General features: G+C 43.6%; 1 protein-coding gene across 5 annotated transcripts; it reads left to right on the forward strand.

The window, feature by feature from the left end:
* The first annotated feature begins 1,905 nt into the window (after positions 1 to 1,905).
* Positions 1,906 to 13,690, forward strand: paxx (PAXX non-homologous end joining factor). 5 transcript variants are annotated; one of them, XM_059994301.1, is made up of 9 exons: positions 1,906 to 2,018; positions 3,609 to 3,823; positions 4,482 to 4,625; positions 5,505 to 5,565; positions 7,741 to 7,790; positions 8,445 to 8,635; positions 10,016 to 10,084; positions 11,661 to 11,760; positions 13,458 to 13,690. In XM_059994301.1, the coding sequence occupies exons 3-9, from the start codon at positions 4,510 to 4,512 to the stop codon at positions 13,513 to 13,515; spliced, it is 645 nt and encodes a 214-aa protein (XP_059850284.1). In that variant the 5' UTR covers positions 1,906 to 2,018; positions 3,609 to 3,823; positions 4,482 to 4,509; the 3' UTR covers positions 13,516 to 13,690. The 5 variants fall into 5 exon arrangements, with proteins under 5 accessions (XP_059850284.1, XP_059850283.1, XP_059850285.1 ...); XM_059994299.1 differs by having other exon boundaries at positions 1,941 to 2,096; XM_059994300.1 differs by lacking the exon at positions 3,609 to 3,823 and having other exon boundaries at positions 1,923 to 2,096.
* Positions 13,691 to 14,696: the final 1,006 nt, after the last annotated feature.

Below are 14,696 nucleotides of genomic sequence, written 5' to 3' on the forward strand. Positions count from 1 at the left end.
GCTGCCTTTCTGAGACGCTCCCTGAAGATGTCCTGGGTACTTTGTAGGCTGGTACGATATACAACCCTGAGATTAATTTTCCTGTGGGCATACTCAGCAAATCTATAGACCAGCAACTATAACAGGATAAATGAAAGATCAATCAAATCAGAGTGCAGAAGACAACAAACTGTGCAAATGCAAATATAAATAAACAACAATAAGTAACGAGAGCATCAGACAGACATACTTTATTGATCCCGAGGGAAATTGGGTTTTGTTACAGTCACACCAACCAAGAATAGTGTAGAAATATAGTGATATAAAAACATAAATAATTAAATAATAAGTAAGTTATGTCAAGTGGAAATAAGTCCAGGACCAGCCTATTGGCTCAGGGTGTCTGACACTCCGAGGGAGGAGTTGTAAAGTTTGATGGCCACAGGCAGGAATGACTTCCTATGATGCTCAGTGTTACATCTCATTGGAATGAGTCTCTGGCTGAATGTACTCCTGTGCCTAACCAGTACATTATGGAGTGGTTTGGAGACATTGTCCAAGATGGCATGCAACTTGGACAGCATCCTCTTTTCAGACACCACCGTCAGAGAGTCCAGTTCCACCCCCACAACATCACTGGCCTTAGGAATGAGTTTGTTGATTCTGTTGGTGTCTGCTACCCTCAGCCTGCTGCTCCAGCACACAACAGCAAACATGAAAACACTGGCCACCACAGCCTCGTAGAACATCCTCAGCATCATCTGGCAGATGTTAAAGGACCTCAGTCTCCTCAGGAAATAGAGACGGCTCTGATCCTTCTTGTAGGCAGCCTCAGTGTTCTTTGACTAGTCCAGTTTATTGTCCATTCATATCCCCGGGCATTTGTAATCATCCTCTAGGTCCACACTGACCCCTTGGATGGAAACAGAAGTCACCGGTGCCTTAGCCCTCCTCAGGTCCTTAGTCTTTTTCACATTAAGCTGAAGATGATTCTGCTCGCACCATGTGACAAAGTTTCCCAATGCAGCCCTGTACTCAGCCTCATCTCCCTTGCTGATGCATCCAACTATGGCAGAGTCATCAGAAAACTTCTGTGTTCTGAGTTAAAGAGCGAGAGTGGGTTTGGACTGCTGGTCTAAAACAGCGCACAAACTTCACAGGGCAAGCCTAGCTCTGTGTTTCAACGTCACGTTTATATCAAAAGGCAAGAATTGCACAACGTCACACACAAAATGCTGGTGGAACACAGCAGGCCAGGCAGCATCTATAGTGAGAAGCACTGTCGACGTTTCGGGCCGAGACCCTTCATCAGAACTAACTGAAGGGAAAGATACTAAGAGATTTGAAAGTAGTGGGGGGGGGGGAATGCGAAATGATAGGAGAAGACCGGAGGTGGTGGGATGAAGCCAAGAGCTGGAAAGGTGATTGGCGAAAGTGATACAGAGCTGGAGAAGGGAAAGGATCATGGGATGGGAGGCCTCAGGAGAAAGGGGGGGGGGGGTGGGTGTTGGTTGGGGAAGCACCAGAGGGAGATGGAGAACAGACAGGGTGATGGGCAGAAAAAGAGAAAAAAAAAACAAACTAAATATGTCAGGGATGGGGTAAGAAGGGGAGGAGGGGCATTAACAGAAGTTAGAAAAGTCAATGTTTATGCCATCAGGTTGGAGGCTACCCAGCTGGTATATAACGTGTTGTTCCTCCAACCTGAGTATGGCTTCATCTTGACAGTAGAGGAGGCCATGGACAGACATATCAGAATGGGAATGGGACGTGGAATTAAAATGTGTGGCCACTGGGAGATCCTGCTTTCTCTGGCGGACAGAGCGTCGGTGTTCAGCGAAACGGTCTCCCAGTCACAACGTCCCGTTTTCTTGTACTCCCAATTCAGTAGATGGTGCTATAAAGAAAAATACTTGGATTTTACTACGAAGGAATCCTTGCTCAGGTTTCCTCCTCCTTGACTCATGAGGAGCAGTTTGACAGATCGTTAAATCGGGACCCGTCGGTTGCCGGTACGGCTCCGGAGGAGGGTTCCCGAGGTAACAGGAATACTGTTGCTGCGACCAGCGCAAGGACCCTGCGGCGTTAGCGAGACGAAGTCACTAGCTGTTGGTGCAGTGAGTAACCAAGATGCAGTTGGTGGAGATCAGAGTAACGAGACAATTCATAAATAGTTGTGGAACTTAATTACTGTAGTGTTTAGTAGGAAGCTTTGCCAAAGCCTTTACACTGGAGACCAACCCCAGCCTGAACCCAGATCACCGGCAGACGTGATCGCCGCGGCGTCTGACTGGCAACTGAAAGTCGATCTGGGCAAGCAATTAAAGTTCCCTAACTACATCGCATCATCATCCCAGAGGCCTGACATGGTCATTCTGTCAGAAACCTCAGTGCAGGTGGACATGGTAGAATTGACTGTTCCTTGGGAAGACCGTATTGTGGAGGCGTTTGTGCTAAACACCAGGAGCTGGTAGATCAGTGGCAGAGACAGGGGTGGGGGGCGCGGTGCGAGCCTGTAGAGGTGGGATGTAGAAGCGTTGCTGGCTGCTCGCTATGCCGAACCCATTCGCTCCGTGGCATCGGGGGGGCCGCAAAAAAAAAAGAGCCATCGGGACCGTCAGGGAGGCTGCTGAGTGAGCCTCGGGATGGCTAACGATCAAGAGGCTTGATCAACCCTGGCTGGGTCAACTGGGCGAGAGTGTCTGATGTGTAAAGACCCGAAACACCCGATAACCCCAGATGACATCACTGATGTTTCCTCTCAGCAGTATCAGCTGGTAATATTTACCATTTGTCCGCGCATTTCGGCAGCCAGCCTGCAACCCGCTTACATCAGTTGTTGCTGTACCTTCATTATTTACCGTGTTGTCACTATTGCAGTATCCCTAAGTGAACATTATATATATATACACTTGCACTTTATATATAGCACGAAAAGCAGTAGTCCTGACCCTATCTCCACGGGAACCCGCTACCCCTTATCTCTATTCGCTCCAAACAGAGTATTGTTGGCAACTGAGTGGCACTTTATTAGGTACCAGCTCCTGTACGTTCGCAGTCTTCTATTGCTCTTTCTAGCCAAACCACTTCAAGGTTTGACGTGAGGATGGTCTTGGAACACCACTGATGTAACACACTTGAGGTACTGTCGCCTTCCTGTCAGCTTGAACCAGTCTGGCTGTTCTCCTCTGATCTCTCTCATTAACATTGCGTTTCCACCCGCTGGAGGTGTTTTTTTTTTTTTGTTTGCTTTTTTGCACCATTCTCTGTAAACTCTACAGGTTGTTGAGTGTGAAATCCCAAGAGATCAGCAGTTTCTGAGATACTCAAACCTCCCCATCTGGCACCAACAATCATTCCATGTTCAAAGATACTTAGATCACATTTCTTCCCCATTCTGGTGTTTGGTCTGAACAACAGCTGAACCTTTTGACCATCTCTGCATGCTTTTATGCATTAAGTTGCTGCCACGTGATTGGCTGATTAGATATTTGCATTAACAAGCAGGTGTACATAAGTACCTAATAAAGTGGCCACTTACTGTTCAGTCCCTTTATGGTCATTTCATGTACCCTGGCATTAATAGAAATACACAGTGTAGTAATGCAAAACTGGCATTTCCCCAACAGCTGGCCCTTGAGAGCCCGAACTAGCTCTGTTTCTACAAACAGTCTGACCTATATCTGCTGTCTATAACCCTAAACACAAGAAAGTCTGCAGATGCTGGAAATCCAAAGCCAGACACACAAAATGCTGGAGGAACTCAGCTGGTCAGGCAGCATCTATAGAAATGAATGAATGAACTGTCGATGTTCCAACCTACTGAGCTTCACCATCATTTTGTGTAAGTATCTATAATACTGCTGTCTCTCTCTTCCAAATCTGCACTGCCCCCCTTTGTCCAGGTTTTAGATGCTGTGCCTATGATTACTGACTCATCCCCCTAACATCCCAAAGCCCTTCCCCTAACTGCAAGGCACAGGCCAGGAGAGTGATAGAATTCTCTCCATAGTCCTGTATGAGCGCAAATTTATGTGTTCGACAAACACCCAAGTACTGCCACCCACACTCTAAAAAGAGATTCCCTCCACCGCTGTGTACATTGTCTGCAGCACGTAACACTTTCAAGCTGCTCTATAGCTATTCAAGTAGGTTACTCTCAGACTGTCTTACAAACATGTACCTTCTATAATCAATGAGAAAGACAGTGGATAATTGGGAATATCACCACCCCCCTGCACCAGCCTGGCTTGGGAATGTACTGCCACTCTTTAAGTACTGACTTCCCTGGGGCTATTAATGATAGGCAATAGATGGTGACCTTGCCAAAGATGCCCACATTCTGGACAATAAAAAATAAGCATAAAAATACTCTGGGTTTACTTATTCTACCACGTGCTCTGCGTCATCACTGTATACATTGCTGGGCTATCTAAAGCAGGATGAGCTGCTGGTTACTATTTCTGTATGGCTGTCCTGACTGTGCTTTGTCATGTCTGCAGGAACTTTTCAGTACGCAGCTACTGACTGATGGATAATCAGGAGTGCCAGTCTCGTGTCAGATGCTTTCATATCCACAGACTCCCTCGGAACCACCAAAGATACCTTTGCTACACGCTCCCTGGCCCACATATCTTCAACCTCTGGTAAGACCATGAGCGACAGGGTCAATACAGTGAAAGGAATAATTACCAATCGTGCAAATTCTAGGGCCCAGCCACCATTTGCAGTTCACTATGGTGTATATTAGGCTAATAGCCAATTGCCTCCTGCTTTCTGTTTCCCTCCCTTTTTGAATAAAACAGTTATATTCACTATTTTCCAATCATAGACCTTCCTTGGATTTATGAAAACTAAATCAATGAAAATTCATTTGAGAATAAATGGCCCTCCTGTCACTGCCTCTTCATTGATCTGGATTCCAGTGTCATATATGTAAACTATCAACTGGGTTCTGAATATATTAACTACTAACATGTTAGAGAAGTTGAATAGCTATCCCCGTGGATCACTTTCCTCTCTAAACTCTGGATTGCTTCAAATCTTTTCTCTCTTTCCATTTTTTCCTACCTTCAGTCTCCATTTTTTTGATAGGGTTGTGCAGGAAATTTGAGTATGGTTAGTTCCCAAGGATATTTGAAGGAGAGCTTTCCTTAGAATCATATAGCTTATGGGGTCAAAAAGCAGGCCAGTCAGGCCATCAAATCCATGCCAGGTTTTTGTAGGTTAGCCTTTTCACTCCTGTTCTCACCCTCTTCACCCACCCCCCCCCCTCCCCCCACCTCATCTGCTGACTCTTCCCCATCTCCAGTTCTGCAGAGCCACTGAAAATTTAATTTTGTGATTGAAGTAGATGGGTTTTTGGTATTTGAAGGAGATTCTTCACAAGTAAAATCTGACAGTTTGAGCTGGTCCTTAATGAGGACCTTGGGTGGAAGGGATTCCATGTTGCCTCCATTGTCTCATTTCACTTTTGCATGTGTGACTCTCTAAGATCAAATACACTGTGCACCTTTCCTTCTCAGTGTTACCAATGTTGTGGATGTTTGGAGCACAGCTTTCAGTCAGCAAAAGCTGGAGGAGCATGTAAGTAGTTCTAATGTAATAATAAATGTAATGTAATAAGGTAATAAACATATAAGATTATTAAGGGATCGGATACACTAGAGGCAGGAAGCATGTTCCCGCCGATGGCTGAGTCCAGAACCAGAGGCCACAGTTTAAGAATAAGGGGTAGGCCATTTAGAACAGAGATGCGGAAAAACTTTTTCACCCAGAGAGTGGTGGATATGTGGAATGCTCTGCCCCTGAAGGCAGTGGAGGCCAAGTCTCTGGATGCATTCAAGAGAGAGTTAGATAGAGCTCTTATAGATAGCCGGGTCAAGGGATATGGGGAGAGGGCAGGAACGGGGTACTGATTGTGTATGATCAGCCATGATCACTGTGAATGGCGGTGCTGGCTAGAAGGGCCGAATGGCCTACTCCTGCACCTACTGTCTATTGTCTATTGTAATTGTTCTAATGATGGGCTGCTATGGAGGAAAACTTAAGCAGATTCTAATCTATTGACTGCTGGCTATATATATAGAGCAAAGGCATACCATTAACAATTGTGTATTAAGTGCATTATTTCTGCCTTGCATCTGTAATCCTGGTGAATAACCCTTTAGCTTTGCTTTTCTCTCAAATTTGCCCTAGTTCTGTGTAAATTAACACTGTGCACATCAAGGACATGTCCACTAGATGGCACAAGGAGCAGGATTCTAAAAGAACTTAACATGGTCAACTGACTGCAGGTAGCATTGGCTCAAATTGAGAAATATTGGAAGTCTTACAAATGACATGATCATGATCATGAGGAAGAGGTAATGTTGCTGGACGAGTGATCCAGGGGCTTGTTCCATAGATCTGATGACTTCACAAAGTGATACTTAGTGGTAATGCGATTACTTGAGTCAAGTATGATGTTTGCCTAAGAGGTTATCTATTGACGGGATCTCAGCTGGCTGTAGGGACCGATCCAGAATCCACGTATTCTGGTGCCATGTCAGCAGAAGTAGTGGCTGTTGGTTATTGGTTGTGTCTTTTGGTCAGTCATTCTCTCCTTTCACAGCTTCTGCTTGCTCTCTGCTACACTTTAAAGAAGCCATTCAGCCCATAAGTCCTCAGAAAGCAACTCCATCAGTCCCACCCTTCGCATTCCTCCTTATTTTTCTGAACTTCTGGTTAGAATAGGTGTGGAACACTGTCATCTACAGGAGAGCCTAGGATTCGAAAAAAGATATATCCCTTTAAAACTGAGATGAGGGGGATCTTATTTAGCTTGACGGTGATGAATCTGTGGAATTCATTACCACAGAGGGTTGGGAATGCCAAGCCATTGGTGGTATTTAAGGCAGGGATTGATAGGTTGTTGATTGGTAAGGGGGTTAAGGGTTACGAGGGAGAAAGCAAGAAAATGGGGTTGAATAAAATCAGCCATGATTGAATGGCAGGGAAGACTCAATGGGCTGAATGGCCTAATTCTACTCCTTCATTTAATAGTCTTATGGAGAATACATACCATGTAAGTTATGCCTATTTCTATTAACAATTACTTACGTTTTGCTGATACTAATTCTAATTTCATTAAAAACAATTCACTATGATCAATGGTGTGTCCTAGAAAGTCAAAGAATAGTAGGGTACCTGTATTTACGTGACTGGTCCCTGCCCACTTGCAGTATTGTGCAGTGATTTGCCATATGGGCAAACTCTGTGGACCAAATAATGGCTCTACCACCGGTCTCTCTCTAAAAGAGAACATAATCAGGTGAGCAGGAGTGGATGATGGATGTGTTGAATGTGAACAAATGTGGCCGGTGGTACAGTCTTCCTTAAGCAGAATTTGGCAAACTGTAATTGGGTGAGCTGTGCCCAGTATTCAAGTTAATGTGTTGGACAGTTAAGACTTTAACTTTTGTTTAAAAAAAATATCTTAACTCAATGCTGTTTACTCTCCAGAGGAGTTTCTCTCAGTCAACATATATCTTTGACTGTGATGGTGGTTGACTGTGGAGTTAATGGGGCTTATTCAATCCTGCAGCACATGATGGATGATGCCTATCATATGTTTAATCTTGTACCTTGACAACCTAACAGCGTCTTTTGCCTCCCAACACAATGCTCAATTTACTTTCACTATCGTTTGATTATTGACTCCTCTATTGTACTTTTGTGAATGTCCAAAAAAGCAAATATATTTTTCCTCTATTTTTGCAGAAGTCTGCACATGGGATAAAAACCACTGAAGAGTACCACACTAGGACCAGGTGGGTACCCATTGCTCCTTAGGGAAAAGGAATGTCGTTGACAATCTAGAAAAGATGTTGACCTTTCCTCCCTTGACCTTGTCCTTCTGATTAGCTAGATGATATGATCTGTAACTCATGACTCCATATCCCTTGAAATTTTAGCAAAGATCTACCAAGATCTAAAGCTCCAAACCTCCCAGCATCCACAGCCCTTGTCGTTGGGGGTGGGGTTGAGAGTTCTTGTTTTTCACAACCCAGGGTCAGGTCAGGAATGTGAATAGGTCTGAGTCCGGAGCGCTCGTATATTTCTGCTTGCTTTTACCTGCTCAAACATCCAAAAGAAACATATGTGGAAGTTGTTGTATCTATGCAGGTGTTGACCACAGGGTCTCACTCCAGCCATTTCATCGCTTCATGTAATTGTGTTCTTTTGTTACCCCTGGTAAGTCTGCGTCCCTATCCCTTACCACTAACAAGGACTTTTTCTGAAAGGTCCTGTAATTATGAAAGAAAAATCTGTGGGGAACCAAATGGCTGTATCATCAGTGTCATATCAGTGAGAAGATCAAGTGTACCATTGCAAGTAGTCACAAAGAATTGCAATGTCAGCTCTGGAAAAATGAGGGTGGGATGTTACAGATCCCATTACACTAACTTATGTCATCCCCATAGAGAAGCTTTCCTGAAGGATGCAGTCCATCTTACCGTTCTGGACAACACAATTATACTCAAACTTAGCCAGGATGGCCAGGATCTAATTTTTGACCTGTACAAGTTACCCATTTCTGAGGCAAAAACGGAGATCCAGTCTGTGATGTTTCATTTGGTGGACCAAGTACATAACCTGCAAAAGCAAATAAAAGGTATGGGGGAAAGGGTTGATCAGTAGTTGTAGAGAAGGGGATGGAAAAGGAGAAAAACTATATACATTCCTGTATTTGGCAGGAGGGGGTTGGAATCAGATGTTATTTTGATCAACCCCTTGCCATCTTAGAACACTAAGGAACATGCATTTTAAACTTCATTTTCCTAATAAACCATGACTAAGGAGGTGATCATACTGGTGAATAATGTTTCTCTGTTGAATTGACAATGTAACTGTAGTTCATTTTGTTATGGCTTTTAATGTTACTTGCTCTTTGAACTTTGAATGGAGGTTGGGAGATGATTTGTTTCCTGGATTCTGTCCTTAAACTTTGTTAACAGAAACGAGAGATTTAAAGCAGTACTGCACTAATTCTTTCCTTGCTCCAATCTGCTGTACCATGTGGCAACAAGACTGAAGAAAACTCATATTTTCTTAAATATTTCCAAAATTCTGAAATATTCCAATTTCCAATGAGTCCGAAGGCCAGATTTGCCGCCAGCACTGAACATCATAAGTCACTGTTAACTTACATCCTTTCCCAGGTCTGTTAGTGTGAATGAGCTTACATAGTATCCATTAATCATAAATGTTGTGGCCGTACATGGCAGCAGGGACTCATGCAATGCAATACCAGAACAACCCGTATCTCTGAAGCAACAGCAAAGAACTTTAGGATTTGCTTCAGCCATCTCTCTCTAACTTAGCCCACTGTCAAATCTGATGAGGCCTTTGAATGTTTCTGACTGTGCCTGATAGTCAGAAAAATTATTAACAATAACTACTATGAAAGAATAAAAAATTGTGACACAGTAAACTCTTAAAACATATTTAAATAATTAAAATGTTTGTTTAAGAAAAGGAAATTAATTTTCAAAATATGTAATATCCCTTGGCCCTCACAACTGTTGTTCTCTGTTAAATTCAATGGACCCTGAAGCTGTATCAGGTCAAACCTGATGGAAGTTTTTTTAAGAGCTATTTTCAAGAGTACGGTTTGGATTAATCTTCCTTTTTAAGGAGTTCAAACACAAACAAGTGAAAATCCGCAGATGCTGGAAATCCAAGCAACATACACAAAATGCTGGAGGAACTCAGCAGGCCAAATAGCATCAATGGGAAAGAGTACAGCCAACGCTTCAGGCGGAGACCCTTCATCAGGACTGCACTCCAGCATCTTGTGTGTGTTCCTAAGGAGTTGGTCATTTTAACCCTTTCCTTTAGTCAATATCCCGGCTGATTTGAGCGATCATTATCACCTGTAGATGCTCGTGATGGTTGTGCAAATAATGGAGGCCATTCTTTGCTACCACTCTGTGGGGAAGAGGCCTGAGGAACATTGAAGGTGAGATTTTAAAGCTATTCTTTGTCCCTTTAGCATTTGAAGAAAGCAATGCTTTAAACTTGGGGAATATGATGCAAAGAACACAAAGGATGTTCCTAACAGGTAAGATCAGAATCAGGTTTATTATCAACGGCATGCTCTATGTTGCTCTGTAGCAGCAGTGCAGGGCAAGACATTAAAAATTACTGTAAGTTACAGTAAATAAACAAACAAATACTGCACAGAGGAACTGTGAGGGAGTGTTCATGGACCATTCAGAAATCTGATGGTGGAAGGAAAGGAATTGCTCCCAATACATTGTATGTGGGTCTTCAGGCTCCTGTGCCTCCTCCTCAATTATTGGACAAGCCACCATCCTACTCCAGCTCAAGAGGTGGAGCTCTTCCCATTTACCATGGCCTTTTAAATTCAGTCACACAGCCTCAGTGATTGGCCAGCTGAATGTAAACAGGAAGGAAGAAGTTCTCATGGAATTACATGATTAGATCGGGGTCCCTGGTTTCTTTGCCGCTACCACACTGATATATGTTATGACTTATATTAAAAATTTCTCTCTTTAAAAAATACCTCACTTCCTCTGTGGAGTTATTGCTTTTTTTGTGTGTAGAACAGTCCTACCGTGGAATGTCCTGTGGTAACAACCCAGTTAGCCAGGGGTCCCCAAACTTTTTTTATGCCATGGGCCTCTACCATTAACCGAGGGATCTGTGGACTCCAGGTTGGGAACCCCTGTAGTAGGCCAATTCTGATGTTTGGGCTTGTACTTATCCTTTATATGACCTTGGCAATCAATTTGTGCACAGCAAGACCACATGAAACAGTAATATATTATCCGCCCACATTATTGACTGTGTTGATGCCTGGCCAAGTGGTTAAGGTGTTGGTATAGTGATCTGAAGGTCGCTAGTTCGAGCCTCAACTAAGGCAGTGTGTTGTGTCCTTGAGCAAGGCACGTAACCACACATTGCTCTGCGACAACACTGGTGCCCCAAGCTGTATCAGCCCTTGCCCTTCTCTTGGACAACATCAGTGGCATGGAGAGAGGAGACTTGCAGCATGGGCAACTGCCGGTCTCCCATACAACCCTGTCCAGGCCTGCACCCTGAAAACTTTCCAAGGTGCAAATCCATGGTCTCTCAAGTCTAATGGATGCCTATTATTGACTGAGGAAAGATGTGGGATACCAGCAAGAAGTCATCCCTACCTCTCTTTGACTAGGGCTCTGGCACCTTTTACATTGACCTCATGAGGTTTGCAGGACAGTTTGCCATCTCAGTGGCAGCATCTAGAACAGTACAGTATTGCCTCAGTCATGTGCTCAACCTGAACTATACAAGAGTGCTACCGCACACACACACCTGGTCCCTCAAGCCTACCCTACTATTCAATGTGATTTAACCCCAAACCTCAACTCCACTGAGTGTGCCATAAATTCCCTGATTTATCAAATATTTTCTTCATTCTCTTTAAATACTTTAATGATCCAGTCTCTGCAGTTTTCCAGGGCTGAGAATTCCAGAGATTCATCAATTTCACACAGACATGCGTATGCACACCAACATATACACACACACACACATTTGCACCCTCCACACGCAAAAAGATTATCTCCCTACACACACACACACACACACACATATATATATATTCTGCTCTAATAGTGTCCTGTGCTCTTTAGCGGAATTTGACTCCAAGATGAAGAATAATGAGCCTGGATCTTCAACAGTGGCCAGGAAGAGACTGGCCGGAGAGTCCCTGATAAATCCAGGCAGGAAGAGGTAACCAACTTACTTCATTACTTCTGCTTGGCAGACTTTTCCAGCATTTAGGCCAGTAATCAATTGGCTAAAGAGGTGCTAGGACAAGTAGTCAAAATATTACCCAGTTAGGTGTTGGAGCATTGTGAAGGAGGAGAGGTGGAGAGGTTTAGAATGGAAATTCCAGACATTACTGTCTGGGCTGCAGGTGGGAGACCTGCTACTGGTGCAGCAAGGGAAGGGAAGCAAAATCAACACTGAAGGAGAGGTAGCAGTAAGAGGTAGCAGAGACAGGGACGGGCGATACAAAGTCTGCTCATTCTTTTATCCCATAATACTTCTACAAATGTTTAGCTTTTAAAGGTGCTGTCCAATGGTAGGTATTTGTTGTACTGACATGGGGTTCCTTTCCTTTGCACCCCGGTTAGTGTAAGTTTTCGTAAATGAAGCTGGGGAGGCATTTTACAGTAAATTCAAGGGAAACCATAAAAACTCCTTTATTGTCCTCCAAACACAGAACATAGAGCAAGGTAAAAATAAACTTCATGCAGTTGCATCATCATGTCAGGCCAGCCTCTTAAGGTGAACGCCAACTCAATGTCAGTAGTTGTGAATTATGTGTAACCCCCTGGGTTGCCTCAGGCTCACTCAGCTCGTTCTCGTCTAGGGGGAGCAGCCTTCGGCCCCGCCAAACTGGCTAATCAGCTGGTGTGGATGCTGTGTGATGTCCCCACCTCGCCCAAAAACAGACAGTACACCATATGCGATTAAATGAGTACAATTTATAAAGGTTACTATAACTAAGTGATTAATAACGATACAGTATATATGAAGGAAAAAAAATAAAGAAAAGGCGCCAAACTTATCAAAGTCCAAACCACTTCATGCACAACCGTTGGAGCTCAATTACTGAAGTCTTCTGGCCACCATTCGATCCCCTCTGAACTCGTCGACTCGCAGCTTAGGACCATCTGAAGTGGTCAACCAAGCGCCTCTAGCTTTATCTCCTCTCCTCGGGGTACCTCCTGGCCTTGGACCCCCGCTTGGGGTCCGTTCCTCACCCAGTTTACAGCATCGCGTCCTCTCTCTCTCAACCCCTCGCACCGATCTCCCCAAAAGCCCGCCAACAATAGCTCACAGCCTCAGAGGAAAGAACAACATTAATCCCAATTGGTTTACAAAGGAATACAATTCTTGTTATCAGTAAATTTTAACCCACACAAGCTTCCAGCAGTCTCTCACAACAAAGAAGCATTCCTACTTTTAACAAAACAAAGAAGCCATTTTCGATTACATACACAGTAACAAAGAAAAAGAAGAAATCCCCTTTACATATGCTTATATTTCCACCCATTACAATACCCTACAGTGTATTAGGGAAATCAGTTATAGGCAGGGGTGCATCTCAGACTGTTGCAGGCTGCAGGGCAGAGGGACAGAGGAGCAGGTTTGTGCATCGTTACTTGGGTTTAGAGAAAGAGTCGACTGGTGGGGGCGAAGTCATGATATGAATTCTTCATTTTATTAATTACTTTGTTCACAAACTGAACTATGTAATGTATAGCTCTGTGATCTAGTTTCAATAGATGCATGTGTTTGGACTGTCCTTTTAAGTAAGCAACCTGTCCACGGCACTTCTTTCCAGACAAGTGCCTAACTCCGTTGGCAGTATTGAACTCTGTGCATTGAATGCAAATTATCACTTGTCTTTTCTTCAGAAATAAAGCTCCCACTGGAGTGAGTTTTGAAGACAACAGCCTTGATGAGAGTGAGTGAAGTTCCCACTGAAAACAAATCGAACTGAATTCAAAATGAATTGGATGAAGATATTTATTATTAAGTGCACTCTGACGTAACCTATTTTTGTTATTACATTCAATTTATATGTACTTGTTTAACAATTCATGATGAGCTATTTGATGAGGAATTTTAAATTAAAGAGTGAAAACTAAAATTATTTCTTCACAGTGTGCATTTGCTCTGTTCTGTAAGTATGGGAGACAGAATCACTCTGAGGTTTACAATACAGTAAATTTTGATAATAGTAAAAAATGGGTGGAACTAGATTAACAACCCAGCAAGATGGGGCATGGTTGTCCTGGGAGAGGGGATGGTCAGTCTAACTTCTGTCATTACAGTTCAAATGGGCCATAGGACTGAGATCCAGCTGCCTTTTTAGGGAGATGGAAAAGATCTCAATGAGTAATTTGAAGAATAGAACAATGCTTTCAATGACCTCACCATCAATCCAGCCTTTATCTAAACCAGAAGATATAAATTGTATATATAATTATTTCATTGTTGAAGGGAATGTTCTGCGTTGACTGCAGGAGAGTCACAAGACCAAGATGTTCCTGCCTTTGGCTCTTCTGGGATAACAAATCCTTCCCTTACAGTGCCACCTAGAAAGCTGGAGGCAGATAAAAGCAACACAAATACCTTGAGACCTCACCTCTTTGTCTTTCCATACCCCCACCCCAACCTGTTACCTCCCCAATCCCTCCAATATACAGTTTGTCTCTCAACCTGACAAACTCTGATGCTCAGTCCTGACACTAGGTTCCCCCAGTATTGGACTGGTCTCTTGAACCCACCCTCTCTGATGTGCAACTGGTCTTCCAACTCTTCCGGAGAACAACTGCCTCCGGTGTTACATACAGTGGTTCCCTGACCCTATCCCCTCCAAAGTTCAACAGCTCTCCAATCACTAAAGCCTCTGCTGTACAGTAGTTTCCATTGCACAGCTGGTTCCCTATCTTATCTGCACCCCTTCCCCAAACACTTGATCCTCCCATATCAGTGCTCCACACTGCAGTCTTCATGTGAAGTCCAACTTGCTAATTTCTTCCTGATCCAAGTACCACGTTGTGACGAATCCTTTCCGATGACAATGGCATTCATCAGCCTCTTGGCCAATATCTTTGAGAAAAACCTCAGCAGGATTGGTCCAATGGTGA

This window comes from Hypanus sabinus, chromosome 18 (assembly GCF_030144855.1).
Source record: "Hypanus sabinus isolate sHypSab1 chromosome 18, sHypSab1.hap1, whole genome shotgun sequence".
NCBI classification, from domain to species: Eukaryota; Metazoa; Chordata; class Chondrichthyes; order Myliobatiformes; family Dasyatidae; genus Hypanus; species Hypanus sabinus.

Coding starts and splice junctions, on each gene's coding strand:
- paxx (XM_059994301.1), top strand. CDS start 4,510: ATGGATAATCAGGAGTGCCAGTCTCGTGTCAGATGCTTTCATATCCAC. Junction 4,626..5,504: donor CCACATATCTTCAACCTCTG/GTAAGACCATGA, acceptor TTTCCTTCTCAG/TGTTACCAATGTTGTGGATG. Junction 10,085..11,660: donor ACAAAGGATGTTCCTAACAG/GTAAGATCAGAA, acceptor TGTGCTCTTTAG/CGGAATTTGACTCCAAGATG.